This window comes from Chiroxiphia lanceolata, chromosome 4 (genome assembly GCF_009829145.1).
Source record: "Chiroxiphia lanceolata isolate bChiLan1 chromosome 4, bChiLan1.pri, whole genome shotgun sequence".
In the NCBI taxonomy this organism is placed as follows: domain Eukaryota; kingdom Metazoa; phylum Chordata; class Aves; order Passeriformes; family Pipridae; genus Chiroxiphia; species Chiroxiphia lanceolata.
The window spans coordinates 73,551,516-73,575,447 of NC_045640.1; the positions used below are offsets into that span (position 1 = coordinate 73,551,516).

At 47.5% G+C, this 23,932-nt stretch overlaps 2 protein-coding genes across 2 annotated transcripts; both read left to right on the forward strand.

Annotated features, from left to right (window-relative positions):
- Positions 1-1,129: 1,129 nt before the first annotated feature.
- Positions 1,130-17,458, forward strand: ZGRF1 (zinc finger GRF-type containing 1). The gene is given in 35 exon segments (XM_032686705.1): positions 1,130-1,164; positions 1,332-1,404; positions 1,507-1,587; positions 1,708-1,764; positions 2,227-2,415; positions 2,504-3,110; positions 3,113-3,172; positions 3,175-3,756; positions 3,759-3,800; positions 3,803-4,393; positions 4,396-4,602; positions 4,605-4,637; positions 4,946-5,028; positions 5,528-5,626; positions 5,970-6,143; positions 6,275-6,380; positions 6,462-6,568; positions 6,775-6,920; positions 7,675-8,353; positions 9,145-9,283; positions 9,710-9,888; positions 10,651-10,838; positions 11,375-11,514; positions 11,592-11,738; positions 12,343-12,457; positions 12,591-12,850; positions 13,407-13,566; positions 13,796-13,873; positions 14,032-14,179; positions 14,890-15,017; positions 15,319-15,442; positions 15,715-15,891; positions 15,994-16,128; positions 16,458-16,719; positions 17,184-17,458. Coding segments are annotated over 35 exon segments (6,447 nt in total). The 3' UTR covers positions 17,300-17,458.
- Positions 17,459-22,527: 5,069 nt separating this feature from the next.
- On the forward strand, positions 22,528-23,272 carry NEUROG2 (neurogenin 2). The gene is made up of 2 exons (XM_032686380.1): positions 22,528-22,698; positions 22,762-23,272. The coding sequence occupies exons 1-2, from the start codon at positions 22,571-22,573 to the stop codon at positions 23,270-23,272; spliced, it is 639 nt and encodes a 212-aa protein (XP_032542271.1). The 5' UTR covers positions 22,528-22,570.
- The last annotated feature ends 660 nt before the right edge of the window (positions 23,273-23,932 follow it).

The following is a 23,932-nucleotide window of genomic DNA, read 5'->3' on the forward strand; positions in this document are numbered from 1 at the left end:
GAGGGGACCGACCGCCCCCCCCCCTTCCTCCCGCCCCCGCCGCGAGGGGAGCGCGAGAGGAGGGGACAGCGCGCGAGCGGCGGGAAACACGCGAAGGGGGAGACAGCGCCCCCTGTCGCCCGCCACCACCCACAGACCCGCATCCCGTTCCCAAGTCACTGACCTGCCCTCGCCACACCCAGACGCTCGCACTCCGTTCCCAAGTCACTGACCTGCCGTCGGCACCACCCACAGACCGCACCCCGCTCCCAAGTCACTGACCTGCCGTCGCCACCACCGCCGCGGAGACACTGGCTCGGCCCGCCCCGTCCGCGGCTCCTCACGGCCGTTATCCCCGTCCGTCCCGGCGCGACGCGCTACCGGCTTCCCCCGCCCCCCCTCTCCCCCTTTAAGGGATGAAAAGCCCCGCGGCGGCGCCCGCGCGTGCACGGCGGTGGCAGCGGCGGGGGCGGCGGGGGGCGCGCCCGGCCCCGCGCACACGTGACTTCCTCCCCGCCGGGCGGCGCGCAGCTGTGACGTCACGCGGGGCGCCGCGGCGGGAAGTTTGAGAGGGCGGCGGCTGCCACCGGGATCCCCGTCCCGCTCCTAATCCCCATCCCAATCCATCCGATCCCGAGCCTGACTCCGATCCTGGTCCTGATTCCGGTCCTGATCCTGGTCGCTGGGTAGGGATCGCGGTGTCCACCGGCCGCGGTCCCTCGGGGAATGGAATCCCCCCTTGGCGCTGAAGGGAATGCTGCTGGCCGAGGGGGCTGGAAAAGGAGGCGGTGGGTTGGTTTGTTTTGAACGTCCCTGCTCCCGCGGCATCCCGCCTGGAGTCACTGGAAGGGTTTCGCATCCATCCAGCGGCTTTAAAGGTGGTAACTTCGTGTCCTCCAAGGATGTCCACTTCCATGGATTTTCACCTCGTTAAGCAACCGAGGAGGTGGCAGCCACAAGAAACGGCAGGAATCTTTCCCCCTTTCTCCGTATAAACTGTTCCTCACTCATCCAGAGGCTATTTGAACTTTGTTTTAAGTGTTATTGCGGTCTAACGTTAAATACATGAAGAGGTTGGCTTCACGGGTGGCCGGTTCTGCAGTCAGTTGTGTTTTAAATATAATTCGTGTTTTACATGAGTTGAACATGCATGGCCAGCTCCACACCTGGCACAAAATTATTCTGGTAACAGCTTCTGGGGTATTTTTGGTTTTGTTTTTTTTTTGAGGGGGAGGTTTTCTGGCAGGAAAAGTTCTTTTGAGGGGAAAACAGAAATGAACTGACATATAATTCTTTGTCCATACACTTCTTTCACAGCTCTGGTGAATTCTGACTGTTTCCCCGCCTCTCAGGCTGTGTGAAGATGTGGATGTTTGTGAAATAAATGACTGTTTTGACAAAGCACTGGCCTCTCAAGAATTTACTGTAAGTGATTTTTAACACTGCATACTATTATTATAGGAATAATTAAAAGACTGAAGCCGCTGTATTATTCAAATATCTTCTTATTTTGCACGTTTAAAACAGGTATTATACACTCACCAAAAGACAAAAAAAGCGAAAACGTGGCAAGATGGAGTTCTGAGGATTAGAACTGGCAGAAATCAGGTGAAAACTCAGATTTAATACTCTTGGATTTAATCCCATCTGGTACTGCTGGACTGCCAGTGCCAACTGTGGCTCTGTGAAATAAGTGGTTATTTAAAATCCCGTTTTTTTTCATTGCAGGCCACCTTGTTTGATGACAAAGGACAATGCCTGGAGAGTATTTTTATAAAATCTCAGGTACAGCTTGTTTGGAGTTGTTATTTGAATGCCTGATTGTGCTTCGTGTTTCAGGCAGAGCTTCAAACACTGGGTTGGTAACTAAAAGAACCAATTTTCTGGTTGTGGATATAAAGCTCTGCTACAGTGGAAATAATGAAAAGGGAAAACAACTGCTTCTTATTGACAAGTCTTATTGTTTGCCCAGAAGGTTTTATGGAATTTTATTCCTTTGGGGTAAAAGCAGTGTTATTACAGGGACATATTAAATAAGCATAACTTGAAGATAAGTGCTGATGCTTTCTAGTCTACATATATATATATATTTATTTCTTTATATGGCATCTGTGATATGCTGGGTCTAAATATCTGAATTTTTTACATCTAAGCACTTAAAAGACTATATTTATTTAAAATAAATCTGTAAGTTATTCTCTCTTACATGGCACTGTTATGTGCACCCTGCTGCTCCCTCCTTTCTAGGTGGCTGCTGGAGAGAATTTAGAAAGCGAACGATATTTGATCACGGTCGAAGCAGCAAAAGCGAGTGAAAAACCTCTGGAAGATCAGCCAAGGAGAGCAGCAGAAACTCCAGCAGTGGATAGAAATGGTGTCAAACCCAGTCTTCTGCCTCCAAGACACCTCCCTGTTGGCCTGAAAAGGAAGTTTACGGTGTGGTTTGGTTTCAGATTTTTATGTCGGTTGTTCAACGTTCGATCGCGAAATGTGGATTTTAAATCATTGATTTCAAATTTCCCAGGGGTTCCAAGGGCCACGCCAAGTTGCAAAGAAAATACCAGATGTGGAAGAGGAAGAAAAACCAACACTGTTGCCCTCATCTAAGCAGTGCCAGGGGACTTTTCCATCCCAGTTTTATGTCACCTCTCCGTTATTTTCCACGGTTCACAAGGAGGATGCGGACACGAATCTCCCTGCAGGCTTCCAGGAAGATGGATGTAGGGATAATGACAGACAACACTTGTCTGTCTCCTCGCTGCTTTCAGCTCCATTTCTTGACAGATGTGAGGGGACAGAGAAACAAAGCTCTGCTCAGTTCCTGCTGAAGCCAGAATCTCCTCTCCTTCCTGGGCAAACTGGTCCCGGGGCAGTGTCCCACAACATCAGGAGCACGGCACAGATCATTGCTCTTCTGAAGTCCAAACCTGCACAAGGACACGGAGAACAAACAGCTGCACTTACAGAAAGTCTCTCCAGGTTTCAGGCATCAAAAATGCAGATTACACGACCGAAAAGCACGGCCCTACCTGCATTTCCGGGTGATCCTGCCAAAGGAATCGTTCCAAACACTCAGCACCTGCCTTTCAGGAAGGGAACTGGAAATGATAAGAAGGACTGGAATGCTGAATGCCTCTGAATTCACCTGAGCAGCCTTATGGTGAAGAAGCCCCAGGACAGAGACACGACAAAAGGTAAATAATTTATGTCAAGATTTGCAGGATCCCTGCAACGCAAATAGTTGCTTCCCACCTGAGTCCACCATAAGTGGAATGAGTGGCAGCCAGTTTGTCCCGTCCTCAGGTGACATTTCACCTTCAGCAAGTCCAGTCACCTTTGAAAACAATTCTTTTGGATACAGGGAGCAGTCAGGGACTAAGGAGCTTAGGGAGAATTCGTCTGTGAAGATGCAGAGCGAGCTTCAGCCAAGACAAAATTCAGAGGGAGTGCCCAGTGACCTGGAGCTCTCTGGGGATCTAACATTGACTGAAGCTGGAAGTGTTAAGGAGGAGTTAAGTTGGCATGGCAAAGGGTGTAGTCCAGATGAAGAACTGATGGAGGTTAACTTTAATCTAATGGAGTCTTTTGATTTTAATGACACAGACAGTGAAGAAGTGTGTGAAAGAGATGTGAAGAAGCCCACTGAGGGAGGCACACTTTCAGAGAGCCCAGATTGCTCTGAGGGAGGGGATGCAGCTCCAAATGCTGTGCCGAGACCTCACTCCCTCTGTGAAGGGGTGACACACAGCAAAAATGAAGCCAAATGTTCAACATTTGACAGAGAAATGATGGAAGTGACTGCACTGGGGGTGTTTTGTCTGAGCTTGTGAAACCAGTGTCAGAGATACCAGGAGGGTGGCAGAAGACCCTGCAAGCCAGAGCAGAACTGAAGTGGAACTTTTGGGTGGTGGACACAACGTAAAAGAGATGAATGAAAGTCAATTAAGTCTTGAAGCCACAAGCAATAAAGAGGATCATGCTGGCTGTGCAGCACTCACCATTGATGGCACGCCACAGATAAGAAACCAGCACTCTGATCCTATGCCTGGGGACACAAATGTTAAGGAATGCCACCCTGAAACCAGTCTGTTTGAGTCAACTGGAAGTATTTCAGGTATTTCTCCCAGCAGAATCACTTCTGCCACAGATGAAGAAGGTGTCACACAGCTTGGATGCAGGGAATCCCCAGAGGTTGGCTCAGAACACTTCTGGGGGAGTAGGAGTGATGGCATTAAACCAGGCAGCCCTTTGCTGGCTTTGTCACCAAATTCAGCTCTTGGCAGTGGCTCATTCCAACATATTGCAGAAGACCATCAACAGGTATTTGGCACGTCACATAAGGAAGATGCTCTCCTTTCCACAAGTTCTGTGCATCCTTTAGGAACAGGCCATTCATCTCCAGAGGAAACAGGAATGTTGAAACAGAGTTTGAAAACTCAGAGAGCATAAACACCCCTCCTGCAGCCTGCAGAGGTGAAAGAGGAGGGGCTGAAAACTCCTCAGGTCTCCCTGCTCTGGTGAATGATATTGCTCTTCTGAGGGCTTTGACTCAACACAGCACAGCTTTAGAAAGCTTGCAAAAGATGGAGGAAAATAACAGCGTGTTCTGTGAGACAGAGACTTCCCAGAGAGATTTGAACCCCTTGGGAAAGATGAAGGTTAGGTCAGCTTCTGTTGTAAAGTGAATTCTGTGTGTCTGTATCCGTTTGACCTCTGTACTCTTGTCTCTCTTGGACAATTCGTGTTCAGAAATCTTATTTTTTGAGTGATGTGTTCTATAGGTTCCCTCATGCAGTTTTTAGTGTTTAAAGCAACATTGTGAGCTCTGTGTCTTTAGTTCAGTTAAATCCTAACTGTGCAACTCATTGCATGGGTTGGGTTTGTAAGCCCAGTAAATATTCAGATGTTTTCACATTAAAAACCCCAACTTTTATCTGTAACTCATATGCTTTTCCCTCTCTTGTAGCTATAAAAGAGTTTACAGAAATGCCTTACTCAGAAAGTTTACAGGCACCTTCCTGTTCATACTTTGATTCTTCTGGCCTTATGGTAACCCATTTTTGACTACATATATTTATCTGTACAAGATAAATTCATTTTCTACCAGGAATAAAATTCTTGGTATTGGTTATGAGCTGGTAATAAACAGAGCAAGTCCTCTTGCCAATATATATTCAGGAAGCCTCATGTATGACAAGAAACTTAATGCAAATGATAATATTTAGTTATGTTTAACATCACATTAATATGTCTGGTACTTCTCCTTCCCTACCAGTCAATTCCTAGGAATTTTAGCACTTGGGTTGAAATATATTGGGAAATCTGTTTGTGTTTGATACTTCACACAGTAATAGTCCTTTTCTTTCAATCCACCCAAAGCTTAAAGATTTTAGGCAAACACAAGTTTTTTATCCTGGCTTCCAAATAAAAAGGCTGTAATTGAAATGCTTCTTTTGTATAAATACAAGAGATTCCTTAGCTTGTATTTTCACTTGAAATGGTTATTAAATGGTTAGGCTGGATTAGGTTTTGATACTTTTCTGTGCAGCCCAGCCCTGTGGACAGTTTATTACAGAAGACAGAGCCATGTATTCTACCAGTAGCAGCAGCCCAAAGAGCCCCTGGGACATGTGACTGGCAACCAAAGGTACAATTCCTGTGGAACTGAAGCATAATGAACAGTGTTCCTTAGATGGCAATGAAATGGTTTACTATTTGTAATCTGTTACAGTGAGTCCTAATAAAATTTTAACCAGTCTCGTATTGGGCTTCTCATCATTTTTTACTATATTTGTCTGTGGGAAATTTTCCAGGGAGAGTTTTAAACTGAAATTAAGAGGAAAAAACAGATTTTTTTGTGTGTGTGTGTTTCTCTTCTAGTTTCCAAGAGATTATTTTTGTTGCATGTATTGAAGAGTACCTTTAGTGACTGTAGATAGTTCCAGAGCGATATTTATTCCAGTTAGTGATGATTCCAATGTGTTGTGTAGCCTGTTGCATTCCAAGGGCACCAAGTAAAGGGATCAGCAGCTAGTGAGATCATGGTGAGAGTTCCCTGCTCCCAGCTGGGATGGCAGCAGTACCCCCATAACACGGACTTTGCAGCTGAGACATTTTTGTCACCCCTGTTTTCAAGCAATTATGGCCTTTCTGACTTCAGACAGGTAAAACATTAACTTGTTTTTTTTTTTTTCTTCTCTGATCAGTTCCACTCTGAAAAACAGAAGAGAAGCAGTTGAATTTCTAGCAAGTTTTTGCTCATGCTTTTTTTTTTTTTTTTTTTTTTTTGGTAAAGTCTCCAGGTTCCAGAAGTCTTCATGGGGATGATATGGATGTTATCAGAGAAGGGAATTTTCAAACGGAGTCTGATGTGACTGAAGAGTCAAGAAGAAATCAGTCTCGTAAGTGGAAGTAAAAGTTAAAAGGCAGCAATTGGCCTCAAAATTCCTGCATGACTTCTGTCCTTCACGTGTTTTTCCTAGCACTGGCATTCCATGTGTATCCTGAAGTGCCAGCATGGACAGTGTCAGGCTCACCTTCACATTCTGCCCTGAGACAAGCACAGTGGACTTCCTGGGAACCTGGCGAGGTGTGGACTGACTGTCTTTCCTAGATATTTTTGGCTTTATTTCCTGTGCGTTCGTGGCAATTTCTTATTTTTGAAGCTCTTTGATCTCGACTGTGAGACACATTTCAGTTGTTTAGAATGATGAGAGAGAGAACAGTGATAAAAGAGCTATAATCAAGGGTTTTTTTCCCAGTCATTCATCTAACATATTAATTCTTCACCTGTAGATTTCATCAGAAGTGACTTCCTCATTTGATCCGGATTCTACAACTTCTCCACCTTCAGGAAATGAGGAAACTATTGGAGACATCCAGGAGCCCCTGATACAAGGGATCTTACCAAGTGAACCAGAACTCCCAGATTTTTTTTTTCAGTAAGACATTACAGTTTATAATTGCACTCTTACAGTATTTTAGCTGGAAACCCCTGAGGATTTTTGAAGCACAGCGAGTTGTGCCATGACAATTACTCTGCCAATTCTATTCTCCTGAAAGAGACCTCGGTGGAGTGATTTAGTTTTATAAAGAAAAATCAGCTTCTAGTCTGGGGGGAATTAAAGGCTGTCAGCTAAGCTTCTAAGTCATATTTATGTTTTTATTTAACTGCTTTTAGTTTTCTTCCATATTGAGCTGTTCTCTGACCCACTTCCAGCTGACACCTATCAATGACTGTCACTGTTGATAATGAATTTAGTCCAAAGGATGCTTTTTGGTACTAAAGCTTCCTTATCTACGTTGTTTAGTATTAATTCACAGTTTTGGGGGTGATCTTTCTGGAAAAAGGAACAAGTGTTAAGCTGGGTGTTTTCCAGTTGGCATCTGTCAGTGACCTACCAAAACTACCAGATTAATGGCCTCCAAAACACAACCACGTTTAAATAATTGTCTTTTTTACAAGTAGAGTGGCTATAGAATGTTTTCTGAATATGGGGATTTAAAAGAATTTAAATTAATTGAAAGAATCACACAAAAAAAAATCACTCATGGTGTATGGAAATTTAGTGTGGTACTGCCCAGGCATGATCCAGGGAGCTTCCCAGTTAAAAGACAGGATGCGAAAGGAAGAACTTAAAATTCTTTTCTGCACATCTGAAGTGCCACCCCTAAGTGCTACAAGTTGCTTGTAAGATGTCTTTGCCCTACAGCAGGGGAGAAATCCAGCTATCCAGAGGAGTGCAGCCTCCCGAGATCCAAACCCACCGTTAAAACCCGGACTCCGTTTGTCACCCTTCCTGCCACCGAGGGGATTCCTGCCGTGTTTTATCCCTCTGACAGCGAGGAGCTCCAGCAATCCTCGGGCTCTCCAGGAGGCAATTTATGCATCGAGCCAATGGAATTTCCTAGGAGTGCTCCCGGCCCCCAGGACAGGAATTATGAGACCTCTGTGTTTGGGGAGTACGCGGAAGAGGGACAAAGGGAATCTGTCCAACCCCTGCTCCCTGACGGGACTTCCCAACACAGACAAAGCAAGTGGCTGAAGTATCAAAACAGTGCTCAGAGTGACTCGATCCCTGACAGGGAAGAGACTGATGACATCTGTGCCCAGAGCATCCTTGGAATGCTGCGGGGTGACACGGGAGAGAGCGGAGCCGGGAATCAAAGAGCTGGGAATCAAAGCGCTCCCGGTGCTGCCCCTCTGCTGACATCCAAGAGCTCCCCTGGGGAATGTCCTGCAAGCAGCAACCCCCCAGATTGGATTTCTGAAGGGAAGTTACTTTCCCTGCACTTAAGTCAGACACCTCTGGCTGCGGCAACACAAAAGGTGTTGAGTCACCTGAGCTGCCACGCCGGGACAGGAGAGGGCCAGGTGTGTAACTGTTCAAGCAAATACAGGTCTTAGTGGCAGAAACACATTTTTCCAGCCAAAGGGAACTGCATTTCTCTGATTTCCTGCAAGATAGTATCAGTTGCAATGGGGTGAAATGTTTCTACCTATGTAGCAAAACAGAAAAGTCTCAGCTGCAGAACAGCAGCTGCTCAACTAACTGTAAAGGTAATTCCTGGGCACACACAGTGCCAGATTTAGGTTTGTAATCAGAATGTTGGTGGCAGGAAGATGAAATAAAAGCTGTTGGGCAGTTTGGTCACCTGTAATTGGTAAGAACGTGTTTTCAAGAAGGGTTTTTCTAAATTTGAAAGTCAACACTGTTTCGAAGAACACCTATAACTTGCTTCAAGGCACAGTCACTGATTTTAAAATACTACACGTTTTTTTCAGTTTTAACTGTGGAAAAGGAAGTTAATGGCACTGAACAAGCACTGATACCACATATACATATATATGTGTGTGTGTGTGTGTGTATATATATATATATACACATATATGTGGTTCTGCCTTCCCTAGCCTTGTTCTACCTTTGCTATATTTTCATCTGATTAATGGGGATTGTGTGCTCCTTCCCCTAGCACTGAAAAACATAATTTTCAGTGACATAACTTACATAATTTACAGCCTTTGGAAGTATTACCATAAATGCAGTGATAAATTTTAATCTCATGTTGCATCCTAAATTAGGCAGCCCAAGCTTTAGGGATAAGTTATTTTCCTCCTTCAGGGTCTTGCAAGTTTTAATGGTTTCCTTTTCTGGGTCTTTTTAGGACGTAACAATTTCTGAGTTGTCTTTTCCTAACGTGGACAAAGTGAAACATGCTAATCTCCCTAAAAGAAAGATCTCCATCCCAGCTGTGTTTCGGTCTCATCTTCACTACAAACAGATTTTTAAAGCTGCTCTGACAGGTAAGTCTGACACCGTGTTGTGTACAAGGCTGTCATTTTTAAACAGGGTATTTCTGAAGCTTCACCAAGCAGGATAAGAGGGACAGAAATCCTCAGCATCGGCAGAACTGGCTGCATTTGATTTTTTTATATATATTCAATCTATGCCCAAAATTGCAAAAACAAACCAAAAGAACAGCACGCTTCTGTTCAACTATGTAACCTCGTGCCTGTTTTCCACTCTTTACATTCCCAAGCTTTTCTTTTTTTTCCCTGGAATACATGGATTTTGCAGGTCATGTGGTTTCTTTTAGGACTCAGATTAAATATTTTGATTTAGGATTGAAATCTTCAAATGAAAATATATTTGCTTGAGCGTTGTGTGCCTGCGTAAGCATTTTTAAGGCTGTACTACTAATTCCTTTATTTTTTCCTTTCTCTCTCAAGAGCAACTGAACATAATGCTGTTTGAGCTGTCCCAAAGATTGCACAATGCTCTCTCCAAAGTGGACATATCATTTTACACTTCAGTGAAAGATGGGCAAAGCCAGGGAAGCTGTGCTCCACTCTGCAACCACATGCACCCTGCTAAGCTGGTTATGGTTAAAAAAGAAGGTCATAACAAGGTGCTGTTTATTCCCGTGTTTTTACAGTTTTGGGGTGAAAGTGCTGGTCCTTTTTTTCCCCTTTTTTTCCCCTTTTTTCCCCTTTTCCCCCCCTTTTTCCCCTTCTTTCCCCTTCTTTCCCTTTCTTTCCCCCTTCTTTCCCCCTTCTTTCCCCTTTCCCCTTTCTTTCCCCTTTCTTTCCCCTTTCTTTCCCCTTTCTTTCCCCTTTTTCCCCTTTCTTTCCCCTTTTTTCTTCTTTCCCCCTTCTTTCCCCTTCTTCCCCCTTCTTTCCCCCTTCTTTCCCCCTTCTTTCCCCCTTCTTTCCCCCTTCTTTCCCCCTTCTTTCCCCCTTCTTTCCCCCTTCTTTCCCCCTTCTTTCCCCCTTCTTTCCCCCTTCTTTCCCCTTTCTTTCCCCTTTTCTCTTCACCCTTTCTTCCCCTTTTTTCCCCTTTCTTTCCCTTCTTTCCCCTTCTTTCCCCTTCTCCCCTTTCTTTCCTTTCTTTCCCCTTTCTTTCCCCTTTCTCCCCCTCTTTCTTTCTTTCTTTTTCCCCTTCTTTCCCCTTTTTTTTTCTTTCCCTTTCTTTCCCCTTTCTTCCCTTTTCTTTCCCCTTTTTCTTTCCCCTTTCTTCTTTCCCCTTTCTTTCCCCTTTCTTTCCCCTTTCTTTCCCCTTTCTTTCCCCTTTCTTTCCCCTTTCTTTCCCCTTTCTTTCCCCTTTCTTTCCCCTTTCTTTCTTGCTTTTTTTAGTGCTCATGCTCTGTTCTTTCCCCCCCTCTCCTTTCCAGGGTCGTTTGTTCTACGCCTGTGACGCCCCGAAAGCTGAGCAGTGCTCGTTTTTCAAGTGGATAGAAGATGTGAACCCCACACAGGCAAAATCCAGACCCAGTGCAGTGCTCCAGGACATCAAAAGCATTGGGACATACCTCAGAAGCCAAAAGATTGCTCTCTATGAGGAATGCCAGCTTTTGGTGAGGTATTCCTGAAACCCTCTGCACTTTTCTCCAGTGCCGTGTGAATTCGGGGTTTATAAATATTGCAGCAGCTCGGGATTCCAGCAGCATTTAAGAGACATTTTCACTCTTTTTAAAGAGGCTACAGTTCTATAAAGACATGTAAGAGCCAAATCAGAGAAGGAATAATACTGACAGCAATGGCATTTCTTTTTAGCCCTGCTTACCAGCAGCTTGATTAATGAAATCCCTTACAGTTGCTGCACTTGAATTCTTGTTCATTTAATCTTTACTGAGGGATTTTGATTTATTCTCTGCAAGGCTGTAATTTTAGCAGCTATTCTGTGCTGCTTAACTGTAGAGCAAACAATTTCATTATGGCTGCATGTGAGAGAATTTTGCAAGAGGAATGTATTTAAAACTTGTTAATGCAAGATGATGAACATGCACCACGATCTGTATAATTTGGCCCAGTCTGTGGAGCTTTCTTATTTTTGGTGCTGAATCCAAAATGTGCCAATAAGTTTGCATGCTTTTCCTTAAACTTACAATTTCACAGGAGAGCCTTTGAAATTCAAACCCAGAGGTACAGTAAGTTCAAGAAACTTATGAATACACCTGCCAGCTTAGATGGTGATTCCAAACCCAAATTATACCTCAAATTAAGCAAAAAGGAGCATTCTTCTCTCTACAGCAAAGGTAAGCACATCCCAAGCATCTGATTTCAAAGGTGGCAGTAAGAGCAGCTTATGAGAACTCTGTATTTTTTTTGACAGATGATATTTGGGTGGTTTCAAAGACTCTGAACTTTGATCCCATTGATACTTTCATTGCAAGCAGTGCTTTCTTTGGACCATCCTCCAACAATGAAATAGAATTGCTCCCACTGAAAGGCTACAGTCCCTCAAACTGGAGATCAAACAGTGAGTTCTACACCAAATAATTCAGAATTGTGGGCAGCAACTACGAAGAAATCCAGCCAGCAAGGAAGGAAGAGATTAGAATTTCCCAAATCTCAGACATGATTTAATTCACAGTATTTTTTTTTCACTTGTATCTTTGAATACTTGATTTGAACACAGCACTTAATGCAATTAAACCTGCAGAGTAGCTGGTAAATTCTAAGTGAGGGAGGAAGAAATGAGGATAATATAAATAATACCATATAGTAAATAATACAATATAGAATGCAAGTTGCCTGTCACAGTGTAAATAACAGGAATATGTTGGTACTGTCCCTGAGAAAGAAAATACAATCCCAAACAACTCACTACTATATATATATACTATATAAATATATATTTATATAAAAAAACATGTATTAAATCTGTGATTTTGTAGAAGTTCCTTGGTTTTGCTTTTGATTTGAGCCAAAGTTTGGGGGTTGTTTTGGTTTGGTTTGTAAATGAAAGAGATGAAGTTGGCTAATTACCCTTTTGGCACTTTATAATTCAGTTACTTAGCTGATGTGAAATCTTGGCTCATTTAATTTCTTCCTACTTTTGTTTTTCTGTGGCCTTTTTTCAGTGTGTGTTCACGCCCTGCTGGTTTGTAATGCCAGTGGGGAGCTGGCATCCCTAAGGAATATGGAGGAGCACTTCAATCCCTCCACATTACCACTAATCCCATACCTACTAAACATGTAAGTTACTGTTCAGTCATACTGTGAGCAGGTCATCAAACCTCAGCAGTTCAGTGTTGGGTCACCGAGAATATCAGAACCAAGAGATACAAATTATATTATATCCCAACTTTTGACTGTTTTTTGCCCTCAGGAATCGTCATTCTGAAAATGCTCCTAAAAGAGTCGACAAAAGAAAATTCATTCCTCCTGCCATGAGCCTGAAAAGCTCAATGAGGGCTGGCCCTGTCAGCTCTGAGGTGGCCATGGGACTGGCTAAGGAGATGATCCAAAGGTTCTCCCTGAACCCGGACCAGGCGACGTCGCTGATCCACATCGCTCGGATGATGACCTCGTGTGGGAATATCACCCCAGAGGAGGAACATCAGAGCTTCCCCATCACAGTCATACGTGGTATGCAGCAAATGTCTGATTAATATGTAATGCCAGGGTTAGGGAAATATCCCAGAGATGAAACATTTCAGTAGATTTGTTTCCTTCGTCATATATTTACGATTTCAGGCAGACTTAAAGGCAAATTCAGCGTTGACTTATTTGAAATGTAGCCCAAAAGATGAGCTTGAATAAACTGCCTGTGTATGGAATATTCTCTTTTGTAATGCTGCTGTCCCCTCACCTACTTCAGGCACTTCCTGAAAATTAATTTCTGGATGAGGCCCCTCTGACAGTGACCTTGACATTAGACATCTATTCTGTCAGCACAGAGCTCCTCATCCTTGAATTTGAATTCTGCCTTTTGGAGGATTTCACAGAAGTGTTGAGTTTTTCCCTAGAAATATCTGTACACAAAATCAGAGTGCTTCTTTCTTTTCAAATTAAACCCACTTTTGGTCACGTATCAGCTTTGCTTAATTTTATAATTTTTTTTTTCTATTACACACTATTCCTTGCTGGTTTATACTTCTTTCTATTTCACTTGTAACTTTGGCTTTTTCTTCCAAAATGCCAGGTGTTTTTGGAGCTGGCAAGAGCTACCTGCTGTCTGTGGTGATCTTGTTCCTCGTACAGCTCTTCGAAAGCAGCGAAGCCACGGAGGGTCCAAGGCCAACTCCATGGAAACTTCTCATTGCTTCTTCCACCAACGTTGCCGTGGACAGGATACTGCTGGGGTGGGTCACTGAGGCTTTTACAGCCTCTTCTTCCAGAAATAATAATGCACTTACACGGTGAAGATCAATGGGTTGGTATTAAAAGACTGTGGCCTGAGTTGCTTCAGCTGGTTGATCGCAGGAGTTCGTGTTCTTCAGTGTTCTGATGTGCCTTTTAAAAACCACTTGTAAAGTTTTCAAAGTTTCTTCTTCCATTTCTGTGACACCTCTCTTCTCTTTTTCTCTGAAGCCTGCTCGATCTTGGATTTGAGGATTTTATCAGAGTGGGAAGTATTAGGAAGATCACCAAAGCAATTCTTCCCCACAGGTAAGAAACTCGTTCTTTATGGGATCTGAAGCAATTTGGGATAGGTTAATAGTGTTTTAAAGCACTGTTATGTATAAAGTGTGATTGGTTTTGCACATTTTTCCAAGCACTGTTATTTTCAGTCACTGCAATGCACGTCACAAAATCTTTTTTTGAAGTTTACATGCAGGCTCAGGAAATGAAAACGAGCAGCTGAAGGAGCTGCTTGCTCTCATGAAAGAAGATTTGACTCCAGCTGAAAAAATGTATGTCAGGAAGAGCATTGAGCAGCACAAACTGGGGACCAATAAAACCATCCTGCAACAGGTACAGTCAAAGAGATGGGATGGGAAAGTGGGGATTCACCGTGTCCTATCCACAAAACCCACCATTTGGAAACTGGGAATTCCCTCTCGCACCTGCCAGGCTCCTAATTCTGAAAAATAAAGTGAGCGTTAGGTTTGATTCCACGGGTATAGCTTAGTGTCTTATCTGTGTAGGACTTCTCTGAGTTGAACTCGCAGTTCTTTTTTAATGATGTAAGACAGAAACCCTTTTTGAACTCGACTGCAAGCTGATTTAATATTGCCAATTTAGTTTTCAAGGTGGGCAGAGAAAAATTTCTCACTACAGCTCGTCTGCACTGTCACCTTGAAACTAAAATTTATACAGTCATAAAGGTTAAAAGATAAAGACTGAGCTAAATCTATCCTGGAGCCGTGTATCAACCGCCAAGGACACTTCAAATATATTTTAAGCAGCTTTTCATCAGAGTATTACCTTTAAAGATTACTACTCCCTGTAGAAAAATATCCTCAATTTCTGGTCTTTCCAGTCATTTCTCCTCAGTCCTAGACTCAGAAAGTCACAGCTTGTTGTAAAGCAATTGTAACAAAGCAGATCTGAGCAGGTTGTTGAGAACCAGAGACACGAGGTAGCCTGTAGCAATTCTACTGCTACAGTTATGTACTGCACGGAGATGAACTGTGAAATGATCCTCTCTTTTTGTCTCCCCACTTCACTCTCACTTCTAAAAGGTAAAAGTGGTTGGAGTGACCTGTGCTGCCTGCCCCTTCCCCTGCCTGAACGCTCTCAGGTTCCCCGTGGTGATGCTGGATGAGTGCAGTCAGATGACTGAACCTGCTTCTCTCCTTCCCATCGCCAGGTACAGCCTTCCTTTGGTGCTTCAGCAGGGAAATAACTTGCTTAGCAGGGACACAACCTCCTGGAAGTGCCAAACCCCACATCTTTTTAAGCACATGAACCCCGAGGTCTCACCTTAGAGAGCAAGAGCAGTAATTTTAAATGGAGGCCTGGCCTTGGGTGTTATTAAACCGTGGGAAGATGGAGCAGGAAGGCGGATGGAAAGCAATGGGATGTATAAACACAGCACACACACTTTGGTTATGAGCAGTTTAGCCTCATTTTTAGAACTTTTTTCCACGGTTTTTCACATTCCCATTCAGGTTTCAGTGTGAAAAGCTTGTCCTTGTTGGAGACCCCAAGCAATTACCACCAACTATTCAAGGGTCTGAGAGTGTCCATGAGCAGGGATTGGAGCAGACTCTCTTTGACCGGCTCTGCTTAATGGTAGGTGCTGCCAACCACACCTCTGGAAAAGGTGGAGGGTGGAATTGCAGGTCCCCTGAAGTCACCAGGAAAACTCTGGTTTAGATGTCAGAGGATCAGAGTTTCAGCCTTGCAAATTATCGTGGAATCATTGAACAGTTTGGGTTGGAGGGACCTTGAAGGTCTCCTAATTCAACTCCCTGACATGGGCAGGGACACACCTACCACCGCCCACTACCCAACCTGGCCTTCAACACTTCCTAGTCACCCTTTATCCTCATTTTTTTTTTTAGGGGCATAAAGCAATACTCCTCCGGACCCAGTACCGCTGTCACCCTGCCCTCAGTGCCATCGCCAACGAGCTCTTCTACGCAGGGAACCTCAGGGATGGCATTTCCGAGGAGGACAGAACTCCTTTACTGGACTGGCTTCCAACACTGTGCTTTTACAGTGTGAATGGCATGGAGCAGGTAAGTTCTTAAAGCCAGTATTTTAGTTTTCTCCTCCATTCCATTCCTTTTTGCATTCTGCTTGTGAGAGCTCATTTGGGAATCTTCTTCCCTCTTTTCCAGATCGAAAGAGACAACAGCTTTTCCAACATGGCAGAGGCTCACTTTGCAGTCAAGCTCATCCAGTCTCTGATTGCCAGTGGAATAGAAGGAGCTGCTATTGGTGTGATTACTCTTTATAAATCACAGATGTATAAGGTGTAGTGGATCATCAGTAAAGCACTTCCTTAAATGTATTTTTTGTTTTAAACACAGGTTTCATTTCAACTAGGAAGAGTCAACTAGAAGTGAGAAATGGGTAGTTTGCCATAATTGCTCTTTTGCATTAAAAAAAACCCCTTATTTTGGCCTGTAAAATTAATAAAGCTATTTTAATTCAAAGAATTATTAAAAAATATATTTTCATTTTCCCCTCCACATTGCACTCTGTGGTTTCCTAGTTCACATTTTGTTGGGTGTTTTCTCAAGGCAAGTGGTTGACTCTGAGCAGCCAAACTCACCCCCTTCCCTGTTTCTTTTGCCCACAGATTCAGAGTTTGCTCAGTGGGGTGCACTCCGAAGCTTTTGAAGTGAAACCTGTCCAGGTGTCCACTGTAGATGCTTTCCAAGGTGCTGAGAAGGAAATCATTGTCTTGTCCTGCGTCAGGACCAGACAGTTTGGGTTCATAGACTCGGAGAAGAGGATGAACGTCGCACTAACGAGGGCAAAGAGGCACTTGCTGATTGTGGGAAACCTGGCCTGTTTAAGCAGGAACAAGCTGTGGGGAAGAGTAATTCACCACTGCAAAGGTAGTATTTTCTTTTCCAGGGTTTCTGAAACTGTGCAGCTCAGCTTCTTTAATTAAACTTTATAGTGTGTATATATGCTACATAATAATATATAAAGTATATATGGCATGCACAGCTATAAACCAGTACATTTATTGCATATAAAATCTAATTTTTAATATTTACTGCATATAAAATCTAACATATCACAGGAAAATGCACATTGCACATTTGCAGCTTTACCTGCAAGCTGTTTTTATACTCAAAGAGTATGTTTTTAATCCAGTAATGGGACTTTACCTACTTGGCTGACATCAAAGAAAGCATCTTGTTAGTGGCTGAGCTCTGAAGAACCATTTTCCAAGCAGAAAGATCACAGCCAGTCGATACTCTGGGGCAAATCGATGTCAGCGTTGCCAGGGGCTGGTTCCATGATGGGATGCTGTAAAGAGAGATGTAATTATCCTGTTTATTGCTGTTTTTAGGACGGGAAAAGGGATTACAAAATGCAAGCCAGTGCGAGCAGCAGCTAAACGACATCCTGAAGTGCTACCTGGAGGAACGGAAGGAAGAGGAGCAGAGTAAGAAGAAGGAAAAATAAAATGTGTGCCTATTTTATTAATATGGTCTATAAAATTGCTAATTTAATATTTATTTAATGTGGTGCATGTTTGTTTGTATCTCGTCTACTGATGCTTCTGTTTGACCCTGTGTTTACATGACTAAAACTGAATAAAGTGACTTTATTTGCTTGATAACCGAAAATAAAGTGACTTTATCTGCTTGAGAAGTGAAATCCCTTTATGCTCACAAAGTATCTAATAGTATTAGTGTTATGTTATTCAGTCTGAAGAATAACAGAATTATATTTTAGAACAATTCTGTTATCTTGCGTATTTACAGATACGTCACATCCAGGAAGGAGCTTGTTTAAAACAATTAAAAGGCCCCCTTTCCAAGCTCTGGAGAGCTGGAAGGAGACTTGCACGAGGGCATGGATTGCCAGGACGGGGGAGAACGGCTTCAAATGACAGAGGGAGGGTTTAGATGGGATGTTGGGAAGAAACCCTTCCCTGTGAGGGTGGTGAGGCCCTGGCACAGGTTGCCCAGAGAAGCTGTGGCTGCCCCATCCCTGGCAGCGCCCAAGGCCAGGCTGGACGGGGCAGTGAGCACCCTCCTGTAGCAGCAGGTGCTGTCCGGGCTGACAGGTGCCAAACACACCCGAGAATTCCCTATTTTCCCCCCCCCGTTTTCCCGATCCCAGATAACTTTGCCCCCCTCACTTTCCCGCCGCCGCCAGGTGGTGCCACCCGCCCGCCCGGCGGAGGGAGCGGCGGCGGCCGCGGTGATCCGCCACGCTTGGAGCCAACCCGCCACTGCGGCCGCAGCACCGCTCCTCCCTCAGGGGGAACGGCGGGTCCTTCCGCGCGGGGCAGGGTTGAATAGCGCCTTTAAATTACTCCTGACACCTCTGTCCCAGCTCCCTAAAATCTCAATCAACAAGCCATTAGAACTCAACGGGAGTAAAACTAAATCCTCGTTTAAGTGTATTTATCCGCTCTCTTTTCTCTCTTTCAAATGCTAAATCCATTTCAGCATATGCCCCTTCTTTCTCTCGCCTTTCTCTAAAGACTGGCAGCCCGCACTACTCTTGTAAATATGAAAGATGCTAATCATATGACATATCACGTCTCAGTCGGAGCCTGGAATAAAGCCTTGAGATTTGGGATCATTGCCTCCAGACAACAGCTTCATCAGCCGGAAAGTTGGGTTTTTTTCTCCTTTCCTTCAACTCTCAATCCCTTCTTTGTCTGGGGGAAAATGCAGCCAACTCGAGCCACCCCGGCCATATGGTTCACTCTGTGTTTTCTTAGTTGAATCCTGAATTGTTTGTGACTTGCGAAGGGGGTTTTTTTGGGGGGGGGGTTTGTTGTTTTTTTTTTTTTTTGGAAGTGTGTATAAAGACATAGAAGAGGCTGCCCGGACCAGGGTGGCTCTGCAGGGTGACTCCATGTTCTTCATGTGCTCACTTCACACACCCCTTGCGCCACCTCACCGTACAACCAAAAAGCATAAACCCACAGACACGCTTTATATCAATAACCCATTGCAGGTACCTGGTATTTTTCCCCTTTTCTGGGCAAAAACATCCAGGTGTTTTGCCCTTTTCTGGGTGGAAATGCCTTCTGAAAACACCATTTGCTGTGTCTTTACTCATGTCTGTAAAACAGAGTTATTGCTCACTAGCAAATCCCTTCTAGAAATGCCTCGACTAAGAGAAGCCTCCAAGTATTTTGAGTAAGGAAAAGTGGCTTTTAAGACACGTATAAATTAGGAGCTGAATGAGTTCGGCACACCCGAGTTTGGATAGCCCCCCTGTTTGATAGCCAGCCTGCCAAATTTTCTTTCTCTCTTTCCTTACACAAACCCCCCGAAAAAAGGCCCTTTCACCAAATCATTAAATTCTACAGAGGTGGTCAAGCTAGTCCTGCTTTTCAGGCGTCCGAGAAAGAAAAGGGTCCTTGAAGTTTAGAAGATGCCCAAGGAAAACTCATTGAATGACATCAAAAGAATGAGTTTCCATAGCTGTTGAAGCACGAGAGCCGTGTAGCTGCACAAAGGCGGGTTGGGGCAGTGGGACTGTCCCACTGCTCTATCCCAGCACAATTGGGTCACTGAAATAGGGAATTAATTACCATTGGAGAGTGGGCAGCCCATTCACCACTGGCTGAGTTTTATTAAACGCCAATATAAATAACAAAACAACTCTTGTGGCTGCACTATTCCTACACGCCAAAGGAAGGATTATGTTGGGGATTAACATCTTAAAGTCTATGAGACTTTCTGACTCAAGGCTCGGAGCTGGTAATCGTATTTGTCTCCTGGTTCAGCGATTAGTGCTCTCCCTTGCGCACCTTCGCCTGGATGGCCAATGTCCCTTTTTGCAGGCACTGGGTTTTTCACACAATCGGCTGTTCTTTTCCCCACATCTATAGAAAAGAATAAGAAAACTGAAGCGTGTTCACGCGATCCTCAAGCTTCTTCTCTTCTTCATGGGAAAGGAAGGCACCGGCGGCCTTTTTTCACAAGGGGGGGGAGGCAAACCCTCTTGGGGAGGCGAAGGGGGGGGGCCCAGGACGGCAAAATCGCTTCGCAGGCCTGCACCTGCCATGCAAATCTGCCGGGAACAATCGGCCCCCAACGAGGGGCTCGTCTGCTCGGGGTGGGGGGACCCAGGGAAGGGTGCCGGGGCAGCGCTTATGGGGGATCCCCTCCTCGCCTTGATCCCAAAACCCCGAAAGTGTCAGCGCGGCTTGGGATCTGGGGGGCCAGTCCTCATCCTGTCCCTCTCTGCAGCACTTTTTCCCGAGTGCACAGAGGGTTTGGGAAGGACCTGGATCGGGGCATAAGGGACACACGCTGCAGCATTTTCCATTTCTCCCCTCCCTAGAGCATCCCGATACCCTGCTGGATTTGGATATATTCCGTCCCCCCCATTTAAGAGCAGAACCATCTCACTCACAGGGTTTGTGGGGGCTGCCATAGGGCTGGGTAGCCTGGTGTGGGCAGCCCTGGTACCCCCCAAACCCTTAGGACACCTCAGGCCGGGTGGGTGTGAGGGAGGCAGAGCAGGGAGGGGTCAGGCCACCCTGTCCCTGCAGCTTTGTCCCCCCTTTCTCCGGGATGTCGCGCCCCCATTCACCTGGGGCAGGCCGGCCATTAACGCCGGCTCTCAACTTGTGAGGTCCACGTGTGGATGGGCTGTGCCCAAAGGTCTCTCAGCAACACAGACCCTAAACTTTTAGGGCTATCGGGTCACCTCAGAGTTCAATCTTCTTACAGCAAACAAAGCCTTTCTGAAGGTCTCCCCCTCTCCCCCACACGAGCTCAGCGTCCTTTATTTCTGGGCTGTGTGATAAGCTTAAATCATTGTGCTCCCATTTCTTGATCGTCGCCTACTTTGGGCTTTTGTTCCCCTAAAGTAGGATTGAGTCTGGCAAAGGGGCTGAAGTTGAACAGTTTGACCCTTGGAGGACAGTTCAGGCAGTGGGCAGCAGTGGCAGCGGCATTCCCGCTCCTGATCCCACTCCCTCTCCCCCCGCTGCCCCCTCTCCCCACCGCTCTCAGCCGAGCAGCTCGGCCCTCGCTCTGCCCACGGACCACACAAGCGCCTCTGCAGGGTTGCGAGGACTCGGTCACCTTGTGCTGAGTCCTGAGGAGAAAACTGCTGCATCGCTGGGGCTGGCAGCAAGAACTGGGCTGAACCCCAGAAAGGCACCACAGCGGGTTATGCACCCCCAGCACCGCCTCTAAAAAATAAAGTTCTTTTGTGCCACTCTCCTGAGACGCCGAGAGGATCCCGTGCATCTCCTGCTTTTCACAAGGGGGCAAGGGGAGCATTAAAATGTCTCACAGAGTCACGGAGATGCTCTAATTGAGGCAGCCGCCTGGCTGCCACTGCTCCCGCAGGGAGTGACACAGGGGCCACCAACTCAGTGGGCAGCAAGAGCCAGGGACTCATTTGCGTGCAAGTTCCTGGTGTGCTCAGCGAGACGTTTGTGGCGATTTTGGCTCTCTCACCTGTTTTAGGCTTCCCTACCAGCTGCAAATAAAATCCTGTCCCAAACCTCGACTCCCCCAAAGTGCCTCAGAGCTGGTGTTTCCACACAGGAAGACAGTGTGCTGGGGTTTTTGGTTTGTATGTCCTCACCATCATTTCCTTTACAAAGGCACGGAGTGACAAGGGGGAAAGGCTTCACATTGACAGAAGGTAGGGATAGATGGGATATTAGGAAGAAATTCTTCCCTGTGAGGGTGGGGAGGCCCTGGAACACATTGCCCAGAGAAGCTGTGGCTGCCCCGTCCCTGGAAGTGTCCGAAGCCAGGTTGGACGGGGCTTGGAGCAACCTGATCTAGCGGAAGGTGTGGGAACGAGAACGGGGTTGGAACGAGATGATCTTTCCAGGTCCCTTCCAACCCGAACCGCTGTTATCTGACAGCACCGAGCAGCCGCATCCCGGGGGAGCCCCATACCATCCCCAGACCCCGGCAAGCCGCGTATGAACTGCGCACCTTTTACCACAGCACGGGCGTCTCCCCAAGAGAGACAAAAATCTCCCCGGGGGAACGAACAGGGAGGCCAAGGGGAGCTCCCCCCATCCCTCGCATCCCTCGCATCCCATTGCCGGGGCGGCCGCCGGCTCCGCGGGACTCGAAAGCGGCCGCAAAGGGGAGCGGGGCCCCGGGCGCGCGCGTGGCGCGCGGGGCGCGGGGATTGGCCGGCCGCGCCTCGCGCCCCCTCCCTACCCCCCCCCCCCTCCTCTTCCCCCCCCGCCGCTCCCCCGCGCCGTCCCCCCCCATTCATTAATAAATTAGCGGCACGCTCCAGCCGAGCGCGAGGCGCCAATGGGGCCCCGACGGGAGGGGGGGGGGGACGGACACGGGGGAAAACGGGTGGGGGGGCGGCGGCGGCCCCGACAAGAGTCGCGGGCGGGGCGAGGTGGACGGGAGGGGGGGGGGACGACGACGGGGGGACCCCGGGGGTAGGTTTGATTGTTCCCCGCGGGGTATATAAGGGGTGTTAAGGAGGGTCGTGTGCCAGACACGCAGCCCCGACGGGCCCCGGGCGCCGCTCCCGCTCCCGCCGCCGCCCGCCCAGACCCGCCCGCCGCCCCCGGGGCGCGTGCCAGCGACGCGCCCCCCCCCACACACACACCGCGCCCCCCCCCTTCTCCCTCCCCTCTTCCCCGATCCCCCCGCGCTTTGGTCCCCCCGCGACCCCCGCCCCGCTCCGTCAAACCGGCGAACCGTCAAGCCCCCGGTGCTGCCGCCCGGCGCTTCCCCGGTGCTGCCCGGCGCGGCCCCCGCAAGGATGCTGGTGAAGGCGGAGGTCCTGGCGCCGGCCGCCGAGGACGAGCTGCTGCTGCTGGGGCTGGGCTCGCCCGCCCCCTCGCCCTCGCTGCCGTCCAGCGCCGAGGAGGAGGAGGAGGAGGAGGAGGAGGAAGAGGAGGAGGAGGAGGAGCCGCGAACCGCCCCGCCGGCGCGCCCCGTGGAGGCGGCGGGCGGCCGCGGGCTGCGGCGGGCGGAGGGGAAGCGGCGGCCGGGGCGGTCCCGGGGCGCCCCGCGGGCGGCGCGCACGGCGGAGACGGCGCAGCGCATCAAGCGGAGCCGGCGGCTCAAGGCCAACAACCGGGAGCGCAACCGGATGCACAACCTGAACGCGGCGCTGGACGCCCTGCGCGACGTGCTGCCCACCTTCCCCGAGGACGCCAAGCTCACCAAGATCGAGACGCTGCGCTTCGCCCACAACTACATCTGGGCGCTCACCGAGACCCTGCGGCTGGCCGGGGCGGCGCGGCTCGGCCCCGACGGGGCGGCGGGCGCGGGGGTCCCCGCCGAGGGCAGCCCGTCGCCCGCCTCCTCCTGGAGCGGCGGCGCCGCCAGCCCCGCGCCCTCCGCCTCCCCGTACGCCTGCACTTTATCGCCCGCCAGCCCCGCCGGCTCCGCCTCGGACCCCGAGCACTGGCCGGGCCGCTTCGCCCCGGCGCCGCCGCTGCCCCGCCGCTGCCTCTAGCCCGCCCCGGCGCTCCCGGGGCTCCCCCCGGGGCGGCGGCGGCGGCGGCATCTGCCCCATTCCCAGGGCAGGGCGGGCTGTGGGAACGGCACCTGCCAAACCAAACTTTCCGTCTCTCTCTCTCTCTTTCTCTTTCTCTCTCTCCGATGTGCACTTTGTCCAGTTTTCCCAGATCTGTCACCGCGGGGCTTTTGTGTGTGTGTGTGTCCCCCCATTCCCCGCTCCCCCCTTTGCCATCTGTCCCTTATGATTTATAGGCGGGAGGGGGGGGTTGGAAAGCGAGAAAAAAAAAAAAAAAAGTAAATTGTTTTGTTAGGGGTCCAGGTTAGAAGTCATTGTATAATTTGTAGGCTTTGTGAGGGCTGAATGCAAGCGTGGAAATTTAGGCTGAACTCTCTATCAAAAGGGAAAAAAAAATCGGGAGGGGGGGAACGGGGAAGGATCTCCTCATACATTATTTATTTCGACCTTTAGGGGACGAGGAACTCCCCCCTTCTTTCAGGAGATTAAAAATAAATCAACAGACTGAAAACCTCAACAGACACGGAACATTACAGCGATCAGCCACACACGTGTTCACATTTATTTATTATAAAGACAGATTTCATGGAAAATATGTATTTTTTTTGTATAATTTACAGAGTTTATTCTAGTATGTAT

Bases quoted from the DNA above. Each gene is read 5' to 3' on its own strand.
- NEUROG2 (XM_032686380.1), top strand. From the start codon at position 22,571: ATGCTGGTGAAGGCGGAGGTCCTGGCGCCGGCCGCCGAGGACGAGCTG. The intron at 22,699-22,761 runs GGAAGAGGAGGA...GGAGGCGGCGGG, and splicing joins GAGGAGGAGGAGGAGGAGGA to CGGCCGCGGGCTGCGGCGGG.